General features: G+C 46.5%; 4 protein-coding genes and 2 non-coding genes across 7 annotated transcripts in view; 1 reads left to right on the forward strand and 5 right to left on the reverse strand.

Moving 5' to 3' along the window:
• Positions 1–13,833, reverse strand: part of LOC102417681 (histone H2A type 1) — a 15,320-nt gene extending 1,487 nt beyond the window's left edge. Inside the window, exon 1 of the mRNA XM_006105842.3 lies at positions 13,427–13,833. Coding sequence (XP_006105904.1) covers positions 13,427–13,804 — 378 coding nt within the window. The 5' untranslated portion in view covers positions 13,805–13,833. The remainder of the gene's footprint in view (positions 1–13,426) is intronic.
• Positions 4,711–8,379, reverse strand: LOC102443276 (histone H2B type 1). 2 transcript variants are annotated; one of them, XM_006105839.3, is made up of 2 exons: positions 7,891–8,379; positions 4,711–5,205 (listed from the first exon to the last, which is right to left on the reverse strand). In XM_006105839.3, exon 1 carries the CDS (start codon positions 8,359–8,361, stop codon positions 7,981–7,983), a length of 381 nt encoding a protein of 126 aa, XP_006105901.1. In that variant the 5' UTR covers positions 8,362–8,379; the 3' UTR covers positions 4,711–5,205; positions 7,891–7,980. The 2 variants fall into 2 exon arrangements, with proteins under 2 accessions (XP_006105901.1, XP_023602527.1); XM_023746759.1 differs by lacking the exon at positions 4,711–5,205 and adding an exon at positions 6,623–6,666.
• Positions 8,677–9,079, forward strand: LOC102417051 (histone H2A type 1-like). Its single transcript, XM_006105840.3, has one exon. The coding sequence runs from the start codon at positions 8,677–8,679 to the stop codon at positions 9,061–9,063; it is 387 nt and encodes a 128-aa protein (XP_006105902.1). The 3' UTR covers positions 9,064–9,079.
• LOC102417363 (histone H3.1-like) lies at positions 11,770–13,051 on the reverse strand. The gene has a single exon (XM_014447921.2). It carries the CDS (start codon positions 12,324–12,326, stop codon positions 11,811–11,813), a length of 516 nt encoding a protein of 171 aa, XP_014303407.1. The 5' UTR covers positions 12,327–13,051; the 3' UTR covers positions 11,770–11,810.
• Positions 13,834–17,971: 4,138 nt separating the features above from the next.
• Positions 17,972–18,043, reverse strand: TRNAM-CAU. The gene has a single exon. It is a non-coding gene; the product is annotated as a tRNA-Met (tRNA).
• Positions 18,044–18,401: 358 nt separating this feature from the next.
• On the reverse strand, positions 18,402–18,472 carry TRNAG-GCC. The gene has a single exon. It is a non-coding gene; the product is annotated as a tRNA-Gly (tRNA).
• Positions 18,473–19,992: the final 1,520 nt, after the last annotated feature.

Below are 19,992 nucleotides of genomic sequence, written 5' to 3' on the forward strand. Positions count from 1 at the left end.
GGGGGGCCCGTGAAGGGGGCTTTTTTTAGGCCCCCCCCCCCCCCCCCCCCGCCCCCAAGGCAAACAGGGATCTCTTGTTTGCGATTCTGTCCCTTTGAGTCTCAGGTCCACTGACACCTAAGCTCAGGTTGTCACCAACAATCGTCCTGTGACTTCTGCTTCCAGACACAAGGGATGTGGAGAACGGTTTCAGGGAAACCTGAGGGATGGAGTCTGTAACCATCCTTTTCTTTTTTTCTTTTAATTTCTATTGTTGAAAGTATTACATAGGTCCCCCTTTTCTCCTATGAACCTCTTCCAGCCGCTCCCGTCCCCGTCCCCCCAAGGGTTATGCATATATGCATGCAAGTTCATTGGTTGAGGTCTTCCCACCCACCCTCCCTTGCCTTCCCTCTGAGGTTCAACAGTCTGTTCATGCTTCTATGTCTCCGGTTCTATTTTGTTCATCAGTTTATTAGGTTCATTCGATTCCACATATGAGTGGGATCATGTGATACTTATCTTTCTCTGCCTTATTTTGCTCAGCATAATACCCTTCACGTCCATTCATGCTGTTGTGGATGGTAATGGTTTTCTTTTTCACAGCTGTGTAGTATTCCATTGTGTACATGTGCCATATTTTTTTATCCATTCATCTGATGATGGGCACTTAGGCTGTTTCCAAGTCTTAACTGTTGTAAATTGTGCCGCTATGAACATAGGGCTGCTTCTATCCTTTCTGATGAGGGTTTCAGGTTTCTTAGGACATAGTCCTAGCAGTGGGATCTCTGCTCATAAACACACCTGGAAAATGCCCAGTTCAATCTTGTCACCCTCCTGCTTCATGCAGAGCAGACTTGGTGATGCTCTCTCAACGCCACACAATGTCATTGTGACCCTGTAACAAGTGCTTGGCACCGAGTCCTGCACTGCACCTGCCAGGCACCCTTTGCTCTGAGCAAACCAGGGAGTGTGGGCCTTCTTCACCTGCTCGCTCACCTGGTTGCTCACCTGCTCGCTCACCTGGCACTACAGGTTAGTTCTGCACCAGGTGCAGGACTCTGACCTTCTCACTAATGTTAGGTCTGGTGAAATAATTGAGTCAATACCCCTCCCCTGGGAACTGATCCTTAGGCCACTTCACTACAGATATCCCCTTTTGCTTAGACCACATTCCACTTGCTAAGACTATTATCTCTCCCCTCCAGACCTTCCAAGGATCCAGACCTACACAGACATTCTGTACCCAGAAAAGCCCGCCAGAGTCTTTAAAACCTCTGATGCTGTCTTTGGGTGCTGGCACATTGGGGGCTCGGCCCATCCTGGTATCCAGATGACCTAATCCTATATAATAAAGAGGTAATATGCAAATTGACCCTCACTCCACCACACCGTCACAAGATGGCTGCACCCACAGTGGAGGCGGGGTTCCCGTAATGAGCCTTAACGAGCGATCAGCAGGGACCTGAGGCTGCATGGTGCTGGGCCAGGGCAGGGGACCTCAGGCTGTGCCCCCCGGCCAGTGGGGCTTGATGGGGGACCTGAGGCTGCGCCCCTGCCTGGTGGGGGTTGATGGGGGGGGGGCTGCCTGGGTCTGGATCTCACACAATTTCGAGGTGCACGCAGGTGGATGGGACTTGACTCTGGGTCCTGTGGTGCGCCCCAGATTCTGACAGGAGGAAGATTTTCATATATATTTTACTAATTTTCTTTCATCTCTGACACTTCTATTATAGAGAAAGGGCAAATAGCAATATTAAAATATTTCCTCTAATGAATTCCCTTTTAATGTGTATGAAATTCGTGCACCAGGCCACTAGTAAATTTATAATTCTTACCACTTTCAGCTTCGTGTGTTCCTCCTTTGGCAACCCTAACATATGTCTTTCCAGAAACTTTCCCAGTTTGTCACATTCCAGAACAACATTTACTACCTCCAAATTCTTACAGCAGTTAATATTAAATTAAGGTTATTGTAATGAACTCTATTTAATATTAACTATGCAAAATCTATTGTATATATGTCATTACATATGTACATAACAGACATAGATATGTAATTTATATCAAAATATAATAGTATTATTCTGTCATTTATGGTATGTTATTTTATTAAGTACTAGAGGCGCGTTGCACGAAGAGATTCGTGCAATAGGCCTTCCCTTCCCCTGGCTGCCAGCACCAGTTTTCCTCCAGCACCCGGGACCCAGGCCTTCACTCCGGCCGGAGCCTTCCGTCTTCGCTCTGCTGCTTCTTGCCTACATATGCAAATTAACCGCCATCTTTGTTGGGTTAATTTGCATACTCTCCAGATTGGCTGGTGAGCATAGCAGAAGGACGGTCAATTTACATGTTTGTCTATTACTAGGTAAGATAGTTCAAAATTCAGTAATTTGAGTTCCAGTTTCACAATATTTTTTTTTTCTGTATCTGGATATAATCTAAACTATTATTTACTTACGTTTTTTTCTTTAAATATCCTCTTTATAGAACAGTATTTCAAAAGACAACTTTACATCACTACCCTACCTCTGACCATGAACAGAAAAGAAAACCACAAAGGAAGAGTATTTTTTCTTTACTTCCATCACCACTTTGGGTCATTCAGTTCCAGGTACATGCTGTTTACTGTGGAGACACGGAGCTCGAGACACGCTCTGGGCCATGAAGTGAAAGAGGGCAGGGTGGGTGGGATCAGCAAATGCCAGTGGGTTGCCCAGCTGACCCTTTACCAGTTAGTCCATCAGAAAGATGGAAGGAGCAGAGAAGAGAGAATGATATTTGATTCTCAATTTCAATATTTTAACCACCAAAGTTCACATACTATTTACCATAATTTCCTGGGCTCCCCATGGCACTTTGTACAGTTCTAGGAAAACGTTAGTTTAATTAATGTATTAAACTGAACCACTATTATATGCCTAACTCAGGAAATATAAAAATATATAACTCAAGAAGTTCACATTGTGGTAAAACATTTATAGTGATACTTTTATTTCTCAAACTTAAAAAAAAAAATACACTTTTATTGACTTCATAGAAGAAGGGAGAAAGAAATGGAGACATCAATGATGAGAGAGTGTCATTGATTGGCTGCCTCCTGTACACCCTGGGGATTGAGCCCCAAACCAAGCATGTGCCCTTGACCAGATTCAAACCTGGGACCCTTCAGTCCACAGGCCAACACTCTATCCACTGAGCCAAACCAGCCAGGGCTATTTCTCAAACTTTTAAATCATTACTTAATCTGTTGAAAGAAAAAAAATCTATGTGATACATTTTTCATGGTAACTTTTCTATGTGTACCTTATCCAGGAATCAAGAACATGCTTGGAATCAGTGTTGTTACTGTAAGGAAACATTCAAACCTGTAAAAAAAATTTGTGTTTCTTTGAGCCAAACTGTCAACAATTGCCAGGAAATAGAATCTCACCGCATTGAGACAATGCTCTGGAAAATGGTGGTTTTTCACCCATTTTTATACATTACAATCAAAGGAGGAAATATAAATGGGATCATAAAATTCACTGGTGATAGATTAGGAAGGTGCAGAAAGCAATGCTGGAAAACCTCTGGGATTCTTTTACAAAATTAACATCATAACAATAACAATTAAGGAACCTGTGGTCATCCTGGTGCCCTGGGGCATTGGTTGTGCCCTGAGGGGTTCAGAAAAAAGGACGTTAGATGAAAGGACAACAGACAGGCTTAGTTATGGTAAAGACAGACTCTTGTCAGGGAAGAATCTAGCCTAGGACCACCTGCCATAACCTGCTTTTAGTTAGAACGTTTTCACTTCAGACCACCCTTTGTGGTGACTTTAGGTCTCTCGAGTTTGCAAGGCCACCACACAGGCCTCCCCTGAGCGGGTCAGGCTAGCAGTGGCCCCTTTCGTCCGCAGTGTACGCCGTCTTATAAAGTCCTAAAAAAACTGGGGCCTTGTTATTGTCTCCATTTTGCTGAAGAATCACATGTTGGGGTCTAGCCCCAGCAGGTCCAGGGGTTCCCAAAGGTGTGGACGGAGTCGGCGAAGAAGGAATGACACAGAGACAGCGTTCAGATGATCAGCATAGCCAGGTTCTCTTTATTCTCTCATTACATCTGTATTTACACCATTTGATCCTATAAGCATGCCTCTATAATCACATCATGGTATGTTCTGGGTCCTCCCTTGACCTCCTACAGCTCCTTGTTTCATGTCCATAGTTTCTTATCTGACCTTTGCCAAAAATCCCATCTCCATCTGGTTCGGTTGATTTTAATCCTATCCATTCTATTCCAAAGGTGTTATCTCCACTCCAAGGTCACTTCTCTACTATTCTGTTAAACTACAAGGAAGTAACTGAAGGAGATTATCCTAAGTAAAGATTATGTAGCTTAAGCGTGACTGTTCATAGTTAAGGTGATAAACTACCCACCTGGCACTTAGTTAAGGGGTTTTACTGATTTATTCCCTTCCTTAGTCCTGTTAATCCCTAAAACAAGGGAAAAATCCCCACCTGGGGAAACAACCTTTCTCAGGGAGGTGGTCCTGGTTAAAACACATAGCACTAAGAGGGGGAACAAACATATGCCATATACGCCAGGTTCCTTGAAACATATGCTGTGCAGATGTTTCTTCCCTGCAGCGACTGTGTCAAGCAGCAAGGGTGGACCGGCTTCCAGCAATCACAGGCTCACCCTGGCTGGCTGGGTGGCTCTTTCGGAGTGTTGTTTCTCTCTCTTCCTCCCTCCCTCCCTTTCTCTCTCTCTCTCTCTCTCAAAAAAAAAAAAATCAATAAACATATCCTTGAGTGAAGATTAAAGAAAAAGAAAGAATCACAGGCTCATTGAAGTATCCACGACACCCAGCTAGCAGGCATCAGTCTACTCAGGTGATAAAACTCAGGAAAAACTGTCCTTTAGAATCAGATTTTTCTCATCTGTTTCTATGCTTCAATCTCTTTCTCTCTGTTCTAGAAATTATTCTTTAGGTAAAAAATATTGACAAAAATTATTTGGAGCAAATCATGTGAATTATTGGAGCTACCAGCTATAAATTCCAATGAAAACCAATAAAGTGACATAAATGCTGGCGTGTGAGGGCCCCGCTGTGTGAACCTTGTCTAGATGGGCCAAAATGCCCTCTGCATGTTCATCTCCTTCCTGCTGACTTTAGCCACCGTCCTCCATATTCTTCTAGACATCGTCTTCTCTGCTGACAATTCCAGGTCACTCAGGCAGTCCCTGACACAAAACACACATTTATACGTTAGGTCTGATCAAATAATTGAATCGATACTCCCTCCCCTGCGAACTGACCTTTAGGACACTTCACAACCGACGTTCCCTTTCGCTTAGACCACATTCCACTTGCTAAGACCGTTATCCTTCCCCTCCAGACCTTCCTAGGATCCAGATCCTCCCAGACAGTTTTCCGCCCAGAGAAAGCCGCCTAGAGTCCTTTAAAACCTCTGACTCTCCATCCCTGGGTGCTGGCACCATTTTGTGACTCAGCCCATCTGGTATCCATATGACCTAATCCATTTATCAGCCCTTACCACTTTGGCCTCGTGCGTTCTTCCTTTGGCGACTCTAACATATTCACATTCTCCAGGCCCGGGACATAAGTGTTTAGCTATCTTAATGCCTCTAAATTCTGTTCCCATTTTCTCTCCTGGATATTATCTTTGGATTCCCTCATTCTACAAGACAAGACAATATCAGAATTGGCTGTTTATTTTCTGCATCTGTGCACTAATGGCTGAATCAAAGGCACCTGTGCTTTGAAAAGTAGTGATTTAAAAACCCCAAATGTATGAGGAACTTACTAGCCACAAATATCTTGCGATGTGGAAGGAGAGAAGATACTTTTTTTTAAAAGTGTGATTTCTCTTATAACAGAATTGAGGGAAGGGTAGACACACATATACAGTGGGGCCTTGACTTAAGAGTTTAATTCATTCCGAGACTGAGCTCGTTAACTAGCTCGTTAACTCAAATTACTTTGTCAACTCAATGCAAAAAATCAGCCGAGAGACAGCTGGTATCTCAAAAGTCAAGGCCCCACTGTAGTTACAAAAGTACATAACAGTATAGACTAAATACACACATGAGTACAAACACATGCATGGGCCTGCAGAGGGCTGTCATAGGTTCTATGAGAAGCTGAGTTAACAGCTGAAGATGGGCTGCTGACTGAGCTAAAATCTTGCGTTTTCCGAATCTACATGTTCTTCCAGTGGCCTCTGTCGGTCTTTTTCTTCTACACTCTCGAAGAGAAAGTCATACAGTCGAGAGATGTACCAGTAGGCGTGGGGTCCTCACAGGATTTCCTTATGATTACACAGATGATTCTTGGAACTTGTTTTATACAACTTCTATTTCTACCTCAGAGCTTTTCCTCATTCATTCCCTTGCCCTGCGTGGATCAGAGGTAGGCACTGCCTGCTATTTAAAAACATTTACTTATGAAACTACCTCTTAAAATTCTTTAAAAAAATTTTTTTTAAATCACACACATGTGCTTCAAGAGAAATTTGGTCTTTTCCTAACCGGTTTGGCTCAGTGGATAGAGCGTCAGCCTGCAAACTCAAGGGTCCCAGGTTCGATTCCAGTCAAGGACATGTACCTTGGTTGTGGGCACATTCCCAGTGGGGAGTGTGCAGGAGGCAGGGGATCGGTGTTTCTGACTCTTTCCCTTCCTCTCTGTGAAGAATCAATAAAATAAATTTTTTAAAAAAGAGAAATTTGGCTTTATTTTCAAGCTTTATAAAAAGGTACCACATATATATCAACCTTCTGAGATTTATGTTTCTAAAGTTCATTGGAGTGCTGTGTATTTCAATCCTTTTCTGTGCGATATGCTATCCCACTGTGTGAATGCACCCCAATAGACATATTGGCCATTAACATGTGGTTGCTTCTAGTATTTTGCTATTCAAAATAGCATTGCTCAGTTCTCACAGATCTCACTGCCAAGTGTGCAGAATACTCTCACGTAAACACCTGGGAGTGAACTGAATCACCAGGGGGCCCGGAATTGCATACAGGGCATTGTCAGAACCCTTCAGCAAATACATTCAGTGTGGAAGTCATTCCATGAGGATCCTGGGAAAAGACCAAACGTTTTAAATACCTATGCTGTCCCCAGGGGATTACAATGGAGAGGTGGATTTCGACATCCTGGGTTGGGGGCAGGGAATGGCCCACTGCTCCCCTTGTACTTTTTTTTTTCCGCTCTACTTTCCAATCTTTAAAATTTTCTTCCAATTAGTAGAGAAAGAGTACATGCAAGCGACGCAGAGAAAAAACATGGATTTGATTTGACAGGAAGAGTAATTTCACTCAGAGAAATGAGAAAGTGAGTAAAATGGCGGTTCCTTTCACAAAGCCTCAAGGCCCCCAATTCTGCAATGAACCCTGAATCGTACTAAAGCAATAATAGAATTGCACAGGGTGTCGTTCCTTCCAAACTTCCCGTACATCTGGATTGGCTGTTACTGCTGCCCACTTTGACCTGACGGATGCGTGAGGTATCTCACTTTTCCCCTTTTGGCTTTCTAACTTAATACTTAGGAAACCAGCGCACAGGGGAAGAGTACTAGCGCCGTCCACCCGCCAAAGGGAAATAAGACAGCTGGAATCTTCAGTGGGTGCGAAATGCCACATTATCAAGGCACACACTGCATGAATGGGGCATTCAAACTTTGCACAGAAGCCTTTAGCGGTTAACATGGTTAAGTGTGATTGGATTGTTTTACGATCAGCATTTTGCTTTTCTTTACTGCACTTGTCTAAGAACCGAATACTTGACATAAACCAATCTCAAAAGGTAGAGGTGGCCTCAGCATGCGCTGCAACGCAGTGAAAGTTTACAACTAGACCGCGGGAAGAAAACCCGCCAACTGCTTTACCGCGAATAACACTTACCCGGTATAAGAGCGAGTCACAGTTCTTTTCAGAAGACTGAGTGGCTCTGAAAAGAGCCTTTGGGTCAGGAGTCGGGCCGCTCGCTCGCGCCTACTTGGAGCTGGTGTACTTGGTGACGGCCTTGGTGCCCTCGGACACGGCGTGCTTGGCCAGCTCGCCGGGCAGCAGCAGGCGCACGGCCGTCTGGATCTCGCGGGACGTGATGGTCGAGCGCTTGTTGTAATGCGCCAGGCGCGACGCCTCGCCCGCGATGCGCTCGAAGATGTCGTTGACGAACGAGTTCATGATGCCCATGGCCTTGGACGAGATGCCGGTGTCGGGGTGCACCTGCTTGAGCACCTTGTACACGTACACCGAGTAGCTCTCCTTGCGGCTGCGCTTGCGCTTCTTGCCGTCCTTCTTCTGCGCCTTGGTCACCGCCTTCTTGGAGCCCTTCTTCGGGGCGGGCGCGGACTTGGCGGGCTCGGGCATGGTGAGGAGATCAGCGGAAGTGGCTGATGGGAGAAAGTAAAAGCGGAGCACGCTGTGTCCTATTTATATAGAACCTCGCATGCAAATAAGGTGATAAACCAGAGCCCTGTGTGTGTTGGCTCCTGAGCGCAAGCTCAAAACTTAGCTCTGCCCAATCAGAGCGCCAGAATCCCAAACTCGCACGCTCACTGGTTTAGATGAAGCTGAAACCTGAACCAATGACACAGCTGCTTCTTCGCGCCACAAACGTTTATAAAAAGTGCCGCCCGCGCGCTTTCACTTTTGCAGCCACTTACAGTGAAGTTTGTAGCCAGAATGTCCGGCCGCGGGAAGCAGGGCGGCAAGGCGCGCGCCAAGGCCAAGTCTCGCTCCTCGCGGGCCGGGCTGCAGTTCCCCGTGGGCCGCGTGCACCGGCTGCTCCGCAAGGGCAACTACGCCGAGCGCGTCGGGGCGGGCGCGCCCGTGTACCTGGCGGCCGTGCTGGAGTACCTGACGGCCGAGATCCTGGAGCTGGCGGGCAACGCGGCCCGCGACAACAAGAAGACGCGCATCATCCCGCGCCACCTGCAGCTGGCCATCCGCAACGACGAGGAGCTCAACAAGCTGCTGGGCAAGGTGACCATCGCGCAGGGCGGCGTGCTGCCCAACATCCAGGCCGTGCTGCTGCCCAAGAAGACCGAGAGCCACCACAAGGCCAAATAAAGACCACGTTTGAAAACCAGTGAACAAAGGGTCTTTTCAGAGCCCTCCTATAGTCACTAGAAAGGCAGCACGACTTAGTTGCATTTCCAATCACTTTCACCTCTTAGCCATTCAGTGTAATTTGTTACCCAACACAAGGTGCCGTCCTTGCCTCAGCCTGGCCACATTTCAGAATTGGCTCTCAGCAGCTTTTGCAACCCAGACTAGTTGACTTAATAGTTGTGTTCTTGACGGGCTAGAATTTCAACGCCATGCTGACTATCCCAAGATGTTCACCCAGGTCCATACTGGAAATTAGCTTAAGTGACAGGTGTCAGCAAATCCGAGCATCTCTTGAGGGGACATTAATAGGGGTGGTTTCCATAGACACCCATTGTGTGTCAGCAGGAAGGTGGCAAATCTGGAACCTTTAATAAGTAATTGTCTTGAATTTGTAAAAACACCTGACTAATTTATAGGACTACTTGGCAGTATATGTGTTACCACAGGCATGCTAGATGTGCACATATCATAGTGCTAGGGGGCAGAAATACAATGTTGGGGACCAGCTATAATTGTAAGAAATATTAACCCTGCTCTGTTAACCGTGATTGTTTTGTTCTGATGAAAGAAGGCACAGTCTAACCTGGCTGGGGGTTGCATGTGGAACCTGGGAGCTCGCCTTGAAATGCAGCCTGTCCTCCCCATCAGGGAGCTGCCTATTCTTATGGAAAGATTAACAACCTTGTTGCAGACACCAGAACTGCCAGCCCTTTGAAGACCCCCATCCTTTTTATACTTGCAGGCCTTTGCAAATCTCCAGCCTGCATTACCTGTAAACTGCCCATTTGCCATACCCTTTTGCTTACTTCCCATGTAATCTTTGTCCTACCCAATATAAGCAGCTGGCTATCGTGGGGTTCAGAGCAGATATTTGTGGGTGACCTGCTGCTCTCCCTGCTGTTGGCAGTATTGGAATAAATGCTCAGATATGATTCAGCCTTGTCTTTGCTGAACTGGCTGAAGTAGTGACAGGCAGCAAGGACCCATTGAGTGTCTGGTTACAAAAGCAATGACCACTAGATGCTAAGAAGTGGATTCCAAGAGCAGTGATGGTGGAGACCTACAGTTTGAAAAATATGAACCAACTTCTCTGAATAAAGCTGAGGCTGCTTTGAGAATAGAGAGGTCAAACATTGTGGTGTGTTTCTCATGTCTATACCAGCATGGCGAGGTCCTTTTGGTCTAGGCCTTGGAAAAGATTAGAACGTTTAGGCCACTTCCCAGTTTGCCATTTCAAGAAATGCAGGCACAAAGACTATTTCTTCTGTTTGTCGTTTTTGTAACTTATAATGCATTTATACTTTCAACAAATAATGTACTTCACCCTTAGGTCCCACCAGTTAAGAATGTTAGTAAGACACTGCTTGTTCTAAAGAAACTCAATCTAAGGGGGAATAACACAAAAGCAAATAAAGCAAAATGTAGCAAGAAAAGTAGACACAGGATACTAGGGGAACATAGGGAGGAGTCAGATCTGTAAGAAGCAACTTCTGAGCCGAGGGCTAAAGGAATTCAAAATTGAAGTACAGGAATTCCAGCACAGAATTAGCATTGCCAGACCCAGGGCTTGTGATGTGTGCACACAACTGATTCGAAACTGGATATCGGCACTAAATTAGAGGTTAAAAGTGGTAGGAAAGAGCCAGGAGGGATCTGTAGGCACTCCTTTTCTTTAAATACTTTTATTTACTAATGACTCCCAAATCCTTTTATTTTAATCTCTTCACATTTTTCACCCAGCCTCCACCATTAGTAAACCACCACGTTTCTCTACCTCTCATGCAATGCTTGGCAAACCCAACTTTCTGATTTTGATCATTTGCTGGGTATTATGCAATATTTCACGGTTTTAATTTGCATTATTTGATTATAGATGATGTTTAAAAGTTATTCGTGTAATTGCTAGCCACTCAGCTGTGTCCATTTTTAAAATAAGATTTTTTTCCGTCAAAGTGAATAATAAACCACTACACTCAAGGTTTCTAACACAGAACTGTCATTCCTACAAACCCTCTTTTAGGCCACTTAGGCAAGTGAAAACCAGAATAACCCTAATTCAACTTTGTTTTCCTACAGCCATTGGAGGCTGAATCCCATCTTCTCTTTTCCTTCCCAGATTTGTTGAAAGGAACCTGCATGGCCTTATCCTGCAATAGTTGAGGGCCTTTGGAAGAGAACCTTCTAGAGCTAGAGAGGGAGCACAGATCGCCTGTCCAGACCGTGAAGAGGTATTTCCAGGTTCGACTACCAGACGTAATGAGCATATTTGTGACTATCAGTAGTGGGTAAGGGAGGTGCCAAAATCTATGCGCTGAACCCCTTGTTACGGGATGGGCTTCATTCCTTCCCAGTGGACAGGTTCCTTCACTTTACCTCTTTCCTCGCAAATAACAAGGGTTCAAGGGGTGACTTTATCTTTACGGATACATAGTTGCCTTTGACAAAGGCAACAGTTGGTTAAGCAACTTAGTTTCCCTAAATAGCTACTATAATGTAAATACTGAACGTGAGGCCTTGCCAATCTTGTCACTCAATTGGCTGAGGGAAATGATACTCATAGTTCTGGAGGGGACGCCATTTCCATGAATTGTGCACTGAGCTTGCGTTTTTAATACGTAAACTAGGAGTGCAACAGCCACTGTCAGTGAGGACGGAAGTGGCTCTGAAAAGAGCCTTTGGGTTCTAGGTTGCCGCCCGCCAAGAGCTCACGCCCGCTCCCCGCGGATGCGGCGCGCCAGCTGGATGTCCTTGGGCATGATGGTGACGCGCTTGGCGTGGATGGCGCACAGGTTGGTGTCCTCGAACAGCCCCACCAGGTAGGCCTCGCACGCCTCCTGCAGCGCCATGACAGCCGAGCTCTGGAAGCGCAGGTCGGTCTTGAAGTCCTGCGCGATCTCGCGCACCAGGCGCTGGAAGGGCAGCTTGCGGATCAGCAGCTCCGTGGACTTCTGGTAGCGGCGGATCTCGCGCAGGGCCACGGTGCCGGGCCGGTAGCGGTGCGGCTTCTTCACGCCGCCCGTGGCCGGCGCGCTCTTGCGGGCGGCCTTGGTGGCCAGCTGCTTGCGGGGCGCCTTCCCGCCCGTGGACTTGCGCGCCGTCTGCTTGGTGCGAGCCATTTCCAACACAAAGAAGCAGAGAACTGCTGTAGGAATGGCAGCGCGCGCTCGCAACCAGTATATATAAGGCGAGTGCCACTGTGATTGGAGGAGGCACCTGCCCATCAAGGCCCGCAGTGACGTGATTGGAAGCCGCGTCGGCTTTCTGATCCCCGGGGCCTCCGGGCGTTTGGATCAGAAATTAACTTCTTCCTCCCACCCACCCTTTCAGCAGAGGCTGTTTTCTACCCTTTCTCGTCGCTCGGTCTGTGCGCGTTTTCTTTACAATGTTCTCTGTCTTTGCTCCGCAGAATTTCATGTAAATATCTTGTTCGCGGAATAAAAATTTTAAATTTTGACGCCGGAAACTGGCTTCCCTTTGATCTTTTTGAAAAAAGCGCGCGCTACTCGGGATTGGCCAAGTGATTTTTCAGTCTCATGCAGGTTTAGGAAAGAGGATTTCCCGTCAGTTTCTTCATTTCTCTATTTAAACTTAGAGATTTTAAAATGTTTTGTAGGCTTTTCTAAATGTCTGTTGAACTCAATTTCACATTTGATATTATAGCTCGAGTGACATTTGCTTTTCCCTACCACGTTCATAGGCAGCATTGCACTACGTTTAACCATTTGAAGTGAGACTTGTGTAAAAGGGGGTTAAGAAAACACATCCTCAAACGAGTAAGTGGACAGAAAGATGACGGAGCCGGTCACGCTGGCCCCGCGCAGAGAAGCTCCGCGGAAGGGACGCGACCCCGGGGCGGGCAGCGTTGCTTTCCTATTAACAACCCACCAGGTCCCCCTAGGCTGGGAGGTGGGCGATGGCGAAGACGTGTCCCATTAAGATGCAAAACCACACCAACAAGAGACAGGAATGGTTCCATCGCCCTGTGGGCCACTAACTATTTGCATTTAAATAGTCACCTCCCACCAGCGGTTCGGGTGGCGTTTTGTCCTGGTTAACCCGAGGGCCTGCAGCTTCCATGCGTTAATTGCCGGGTGCAGAGTCCCTCTATCCCTCAGTAACCACTGTTGCTAGCTTTGTGTTCACTGGCGTTCCTTTCCCATCTATAGGGTGTTTACAGTGACGTCTCCCGGTGGATGGAAGGGATCATTCTCAAGTAGCTGCTCCAACATGGCAACTGCAAGCTCTTTAGTGAACGCGTGGGTGGCTCTGAAAAGAGCCTTTGGTTTTGGATGTTGCGACGTGTTCCTCATTTGCCCTTGGCCTTGTGGTGGCTCTCGGTCTTCTTGGGCAGCAGCACGGCCTGGATGTTGGGCAGCACGCCGCCCTGCGCGATGGTCACCTTGCCCAGCAGCTTGTTGAGCTCCTCGTCGTTGCGGATGGCCAGCTGCAGGTGGCGCGGGATGATGCGCGTCTTCTTGTTGTCGCGGGCCGCGTTGCCCGCCAGCTCCAGGATCTCGGCCGTCAGGTACTCCAGCACGGCCGCCAGGTACACGGGCGCGCCCGCCCCGACGCGCTCGGCGTAGTTGCCCTTGCGGAGCAGCCGGTGCACGCGGCCCACGGGGAACTGCAGCCCGGCCCGCGAGGACCGCGTCTTGGCCTTGGCGCGCGCCTTGCCGCCCTGCTTGCCGCGTCCCGACATGATGAACAGGAAACCTCCGCTCAGGCCTTGATCTGAGCTGAGGCGCCCGCAGCTGCCCTCTTTATAGTCGCGCCGGGGCGCGAACGTGAGTCTGTGCCATTGGCGGGAAGTTACAGCCCTTTCTCTTCAACCAATGGGATCCTGGTTCTGAAACACACTCGTTGTCAGTGGACAACATCCCGGTGACGTTTCCGGGACTCACCACCAGTCGGACACGCCTCTACTCCCCGCCGCCTGGAAGGAGCCCGAACCGGAGGACACTGGCAGCCTCGCAGTCGCTCTTCCAGTTGTTTCCCGGCTTCTTCGGCGGTTCCTCCCGACCATGCCCGAGCCCGCCAAGTCCGCGCCCGCCCCGAAGAAGGGCTCCAAGAAGGCGGTGACCAAGGCGCTTTAGCCAGCACAGCCACGCTTTCTCGTTGGTGGCTCCGTGTTCCTTACTACAATTGTTAACTAAGGAACGTTCAAACCGGTAAAGAATGTGAGTTCATTTGAGCCGAACTGTCCACCATTGCCAGGAAGTAGAATCTCAATGAATTAAGATAATGCACTGGAGAATGGTGGTTTTTCACCTATTTTTATAAATTACCATGAAGTGGGTTACAGGAAATCCATTGGTGATAGATCAGGAAGGTGGGAGAAAGCAAAGTGGGGAAACCTAGGTGATTGGATAAAAAGTAAAATGATAGACATGTGTTTCCTTCACACACAGATGAGTACAGGATAGTGAACAGGCAACAATGAACAGATAACAACAACAAGGAGGGGATGGTCTCTGCTCTGGTGCCATTGGTTGCACCCTGAGGGTCCGGAAAAGGGGAAGTTACAAGTTACCCTGACATGTCACAGGTATGTTATCTTAGATGCAAAAAGACAACATGCTCAGTAAAGATCAAAGTTGGTCTTTGTCAAGGAAGATACTGGCCTAGGACATGCCGACCTCTATAACTGTTTTTTAATTAAAAGGTTTTCATTTCTGAACATCCTTTGTGGTTACTTTAAGTCTCTGAGTTTGCAAGGCTGTCAGGCAGGCCTTCCTGGAGGTAGTCAGGTTAGCATGTGGCCCCTGGTTGTCCACATACCATAACTATATATTTTAGCAATAGCCAGAAGGGCATGAAAATTGAGATAAGTATCAGACTGTTTATAGTATCGATGAAAACCAATCATTCATCACAAAACCACCAGGAGTATATACCCAGTGCTACCACATTCTTTGTCCCTTTGTCTTGTCCATCATTGGTACCCGAATTGTACGATTTTAAACGGCACTGCAACAGATAGGGAGCATATTTTGTGCAATATTGTTGGCTGTCTGTCTGCTGTGGCCCAATTGTCCTGTAAGTAAATGACCTGCAATAAATTCTGTGGAGTTGCCTGCTCTGACCTTGTGAAGATGCCTTCTCATTACAGTGGCCATTACACTCTTGCCCTTCATCAGACACCAGTGCTAATGAAATGCAATGGCCCTGGCTGAGGAGTATGGAATGGTGGGCGGGGGACGGGGGGGGGGGGGGGGGCGCGCAGGTAAGCCAGTCTCAGTCCCGTTTTCCTCCTCCCAACCTCGTCAGTAGGCACTCGGGTCTCTGCCAGAGCGACATGCCCCACAGAAGGAGTTTCTAGGCCTCTGGGGTGGGTGGGGAATTCTGAAGCTTGGAGATCTCTAAGGTCGGCACCAAAGCTCCAAAATGAAGTCTGTAATGGGAGGCCGATGCTTTGAGGAATCCTGGCTGCCACAATGCTCTGTCATTCGCCACACTGTTTTATCTTCCCAGTCTTTGCTCCTCGACTAAAAGTTATCCCGAAGTCCCTTCCCACAGAAATAATCTTCTCATGTGTCACCTGAAGCTATTGCTAACGATGTGACATATGACATAGCTTTGATTCAATCTTGAGAAATGCAGTGCAGTATTATAACTGCCAATTCAGCAGAGACGGGGCTGAATCCTATATGAGCATTTATTCCAATATTTCCGGCAGTGTGGGAGAGCAACAGGCCATCCACAAAAATCTGCTCTCCCCCCCCCCCAACCCCCCTCCTCCCATAAGCCAGCTCTCTACATTGGGCAGAAGAACAAAGATGACATGGGAACGTAGGAATTACAGGCATGGGGACGTGGGCACAGGATACTCATTGCAGGTTACAAGCCATGCTGGCTGGAGGCTGGAGGCGGGGGGGCGGGGGGGTCACAGAGGGCAGCAACTCCAGGTGCCCCAGGACCAGATCACAGGCAATAAACTTGGGTTGTAAAGAGCAGGTGCCTCTGGGACTAGATGGTCTCAGCCACAAGGCTGTCAATCTTTCCATAATGAGAGGCAGTTCTCGGGACAGGAGGATGGCCTGCATTCCGATGTGAGCACCCATGTTCCAGGGCGTACACTCCCAGGGAAATGAAAATGTGCCTTCTGTAATCAGAAAAGAACATTCACGGTTAAAGAGTATGGTTACTGGTAATATTTCTTAGTTAGTGTCTAATATTCTATTTCTGCCCCTAATAGTTGCAAGACCTCCATCAGATGCCTGAAACCATGGATAGCACCAAACCTTATATGTGCCGTTTTTTTCCTATACACACATATAATGAAGTTTAACTTATAAATTAGGCAAGTGAGAGATTAGCAACAATAATACTGAAACAGAACCATTATAACAAATTACTACAAAGAAAGGTATGTGAATGCTGTCACTCGTTTCAGGCTGTCCCTTCCCGTAGGCTCAGTGCTTTCGGGGGCCAATCAGAACAGCTTCCTGCTCATGCCTCCTGCACGTGAAGGCCACTGTCCTCTCCACTAAGCACTGACCACACCCTGTGGCTGTAACCTTTGCCGTTTGAGGTGCAGCAGCAAAGTAGCACAACTTTCTTTTTCTTCACAATTTTACAGACAGAAGATTTATTCTTACTGTCGATCTTAGCAACTTCAGCATATAATTTTTGCCCTCTTTCCTCATTAAGTCAAGAACTTTCACCTTTTCACTCAAAGGAAGCACTTTACAGCATCTGTTTGACATATCTGAATTGCCAGCATCACTACTCTTTCGATTTGGAGCCATTATTAAGTAAAAGAAGAGTTCTTAAACACATGCACTGTGATACTGGTAGCCTAGATGGTTACAAGTTAACAGTTGAAGAATACTTTAATTTTATGTGAAAAATACTTTAATTTTATGTGTGCTTTGGTCTTTAACTATAAAGGAGACTTATAGTTAATATGTTCTAATGTTAAACAGTGGATCAATTTTGTGTTGTCATTTTTGTACTCTTCTCTGTGTGTTTTTTTTTTTTTTTAATTAAAGAAAAAGGTGAAGACTAATGCCGTATCCTGGTGTTGGATGTGTTAGATATTGCAGCTTCTAACATACAGTATTTACCAAATCACCAGCGACTAAGATATGCCAGCCCGTGTTCTAGATGTTATAGTAACCACAGTGTGAAAACAGACAAAAATCTCTGTTCTTGTAAATTTACATCCCTTCAGGGGGAGAAAATACTAAATATTTAGTATTCAAATAAAATATACAATCTACTACACCGTGGTAAGTGCTAAGGAGCAAAGATTTGAGATTGTTGGGAGATTTATAATGTTAAATATTCCCAACTCCCTTTAACTGAATCTCTGAAATGGAAAATATCTATCTATCTAAGATATATATATATATATATTCCTTTCAAAGTCTAAACTTACACTCTTGTTTACAGTATGGTGGTAGGCAGAGATGGGCATCCCTCAGCTGATGGGTTAATGTTCTCTTCTCTCAGAGAGGTTACATATGACAGTTCCTCAATTAGAACCTTTTCATTGTGTTATTTATTTTGCATGTGAAAGAAAATTCAAGTTAATAATCCAGTAAGTCCAGTCTACAAATACATGGATTTGAAAGCAAAACATCAAAATAAAAATATAAACTTTTAAGAAAGACGCTTTATGTCATGTAGAAAAACGTGTGTTGTATTTTATTTATATTTTGTCTCAGAAGTTCCCTGCAGTTATCCAAGATTTCCTCAGCTGGAGACACCTCCGCAGGCGTGGGGGGCGGGGAGGAGGAGAAGACACACCCAGAGAGGTTGTGTAAGATTACCCTCTAAATGCCTCCGACAGAGGAGAAGACACACCCAGAGAGGTTGTATAAGATTGCCCTCTAAATGCCTCCGACAGTTTTGGAAAAACAACTAGCAGAGGATGGTTTCGATCCATCGACCTCTGGGTTATGGGCCCAGCACGCTTCCGCTGCGCCACTCTGCTCCCTGCAGGGCAGCTGCTGAATTAAAATCATTCCTTGATTCTACTTCCCTTTAAAAGTTTGTATATTAAAAATGATTTTTCTTCAAAGACTATTTATTGATTTTATTCAGTCTTAGAACAGAACAATGAGTCCAGAATACATTGAGTCCAAATATTCTGAAGGCAAAAAGTTCGATGTTTCTGTTAGAAAAGAGCTGGTTTCCAGCCCGCCCCTCGCCTGGCATGAACAACTCCAGTCCTTTAGTCGGGATGTGCACGGAGGCCAAAATTCGAGTGTGGAAAGTCCTTGACCCTTGAACTGGGTATTTCAACATGATTGGAAGGATTTAAAAAAAAAAAAAGAAAGAAAAGATATGAGTGCATTGGCCGGGAATCGAACCCGGGCCTCCCGCGTGGCAGGCGAGAATTCTACCACTGAACCACCAATGCCCATGTGCTGAAGCTGTTGCCTGGCGCCAAGAAGGTATTTTTTCCTGCTATTTTGCCGAACTATTAATTCATTTTCTTTAAAAAAACATGTTTAGATGGCGTTTCGCTGTTATTGAGTAGGACCTGGCTTCGATTCCTTTCTCCTGGCAAAGAAGAGGTAGTGACTTTGGCGTGACGTTTCTTATCAGAACACCTGCCAGCCCGCGAAGAAACATCTGCACACACTCCCGAGAAGTCTGCACACACGCTTTTGCATTTGAGTTCCGGTTGGGGGCCAAGGAGGGCTCACAGCTCCGCTAGTTCTGGGATTTGTGTTGTAACAGCAGGAACAGCTCAAAATGGCCCCATTCTGGTCACACGACACTGAGACGACAGAACAAAACTGCAAGTCATGAGGCGCTAAGAGGGGAGAACTTCTCGGCCTGCCCCCCATGGAACCAAGACACAGGACATGACCGGACCTTGAACCTGGAGCCCTTTCAGAGGGGGGTCCGCTGTCCAGGAAGACCTGGTGCTGACGCCCCCTCATTCCAACGTCCTCCAGTTAAACCTGCGGCCAGTTAAACCTGCGGGCCTGGCTTCCACTACCCGCCCTGGGCCCCGGACCCTGGATGGGGTGGGCTGTTGAGCGAGAACTTCCCCGCGCTCCTGGCTTAGTCTCTGAACGTAAAGCGACTCTAATTCTCCACCGCAGTTCTCAGTGTGCAGTGTTCGGCTCTGCCAATGCCGGTGGATGAACTCTTTGTTCGGTAACATAATCTCCGCACCCCCCCGACCCAACATACACACTGTATTTGATTTTTTTAAATCTTTATTGTTGAAAGTATTACATAGGTCCTCCTTTCCCCCCATTAGCCTCTTCCAGGCCGTTCCCATCCTCCCCCCAGTCCCTCACCACCCATTGTCGGTGTCCCCAGGATATGCATATATGCACAAAAGTTCATTAGTGGATCTCTTCCCATCCACCCTCCCCTGCCTTCCCTCTGAGGTCTAACAGTCTGTTCCATGCTTCTATGGCTCTGGGTCTATTTTTGATCATCAGCTTATTTGGTTCATTAGATTCCACATATGAATGGGATCATGTGATACTTATCTTTCTCTGACTGGTTTATTTCGCTCAGCATAATACTCTCCAGATCCCTCCATGCTGTTGCAAATGGTAAGAGTTCTTTCTTTTTTATTGCTGGTAACATAATTCTTCATGTGGGCCTCACCACAACCTTGAAACACAAGTATTACTTCCATTTGTTTTTCAGATTTTAAAAAAAGTCACTAATGGTAAGTAACTTGACTTGGATCATTGGGTTCTAAGTAGTGAGCCCTGGTGCTTCTCTTTGGAATGACTAACTTCATTTCTCTTTTAGACTCTGGTTTCCCATTCAAACTATTCCTTTTTTCAGGGTTAACTTCTGAGTTTTGTGTGTGTGTGTGTGTGTGTGGTCCTCCCCCCCCCCCCCCAATGTTAACTTCTGCATGCCTTTCCCCCAAAGGCTTGGGTATAGCTACCTTGGACACTGTTG

This window comes from Myotis lucifugus, unplaced genomic scaffold (genome assembly GCF_000147115.1).
Source record: "Myotis lucifugus unplaced genomic scaffold, Myoluc2.0 scaffold_728, whole genome shotgun sequence".
NCBI lineage: Eukaryota > Metazoa > Chordata > Mammalia > Chiroptera > Vespertilionidae > Myotis > Myotis lucifugus.

What these genes read in the sequence shown, in the direction of transcription:
- LOC102443276 (XM_006105839.3), bottom strand. Translation starts at nt 8,361, where the DNA reads ATGCCCGAGCCCGCCAAGTCCGCGCCCGCCCCGAAGAAGGGCTCCAAG.
- LOC102417051 (XM_006105840.3), top strand. Translation starts at nt 8,677, where the DNA reads ATGTCCGGCCGCGGGAAGCAGGGCGGCAAGGCGCGCGCCAAGGCCAAG.
- LOC102417363 (XM_014447921.2), bottom strand. Translation starts at nt 12,326, where the DNA reads ATGGGCAGGTGCCTCCTCCAATCACAGTGGCACTCGCCTTATATATAC.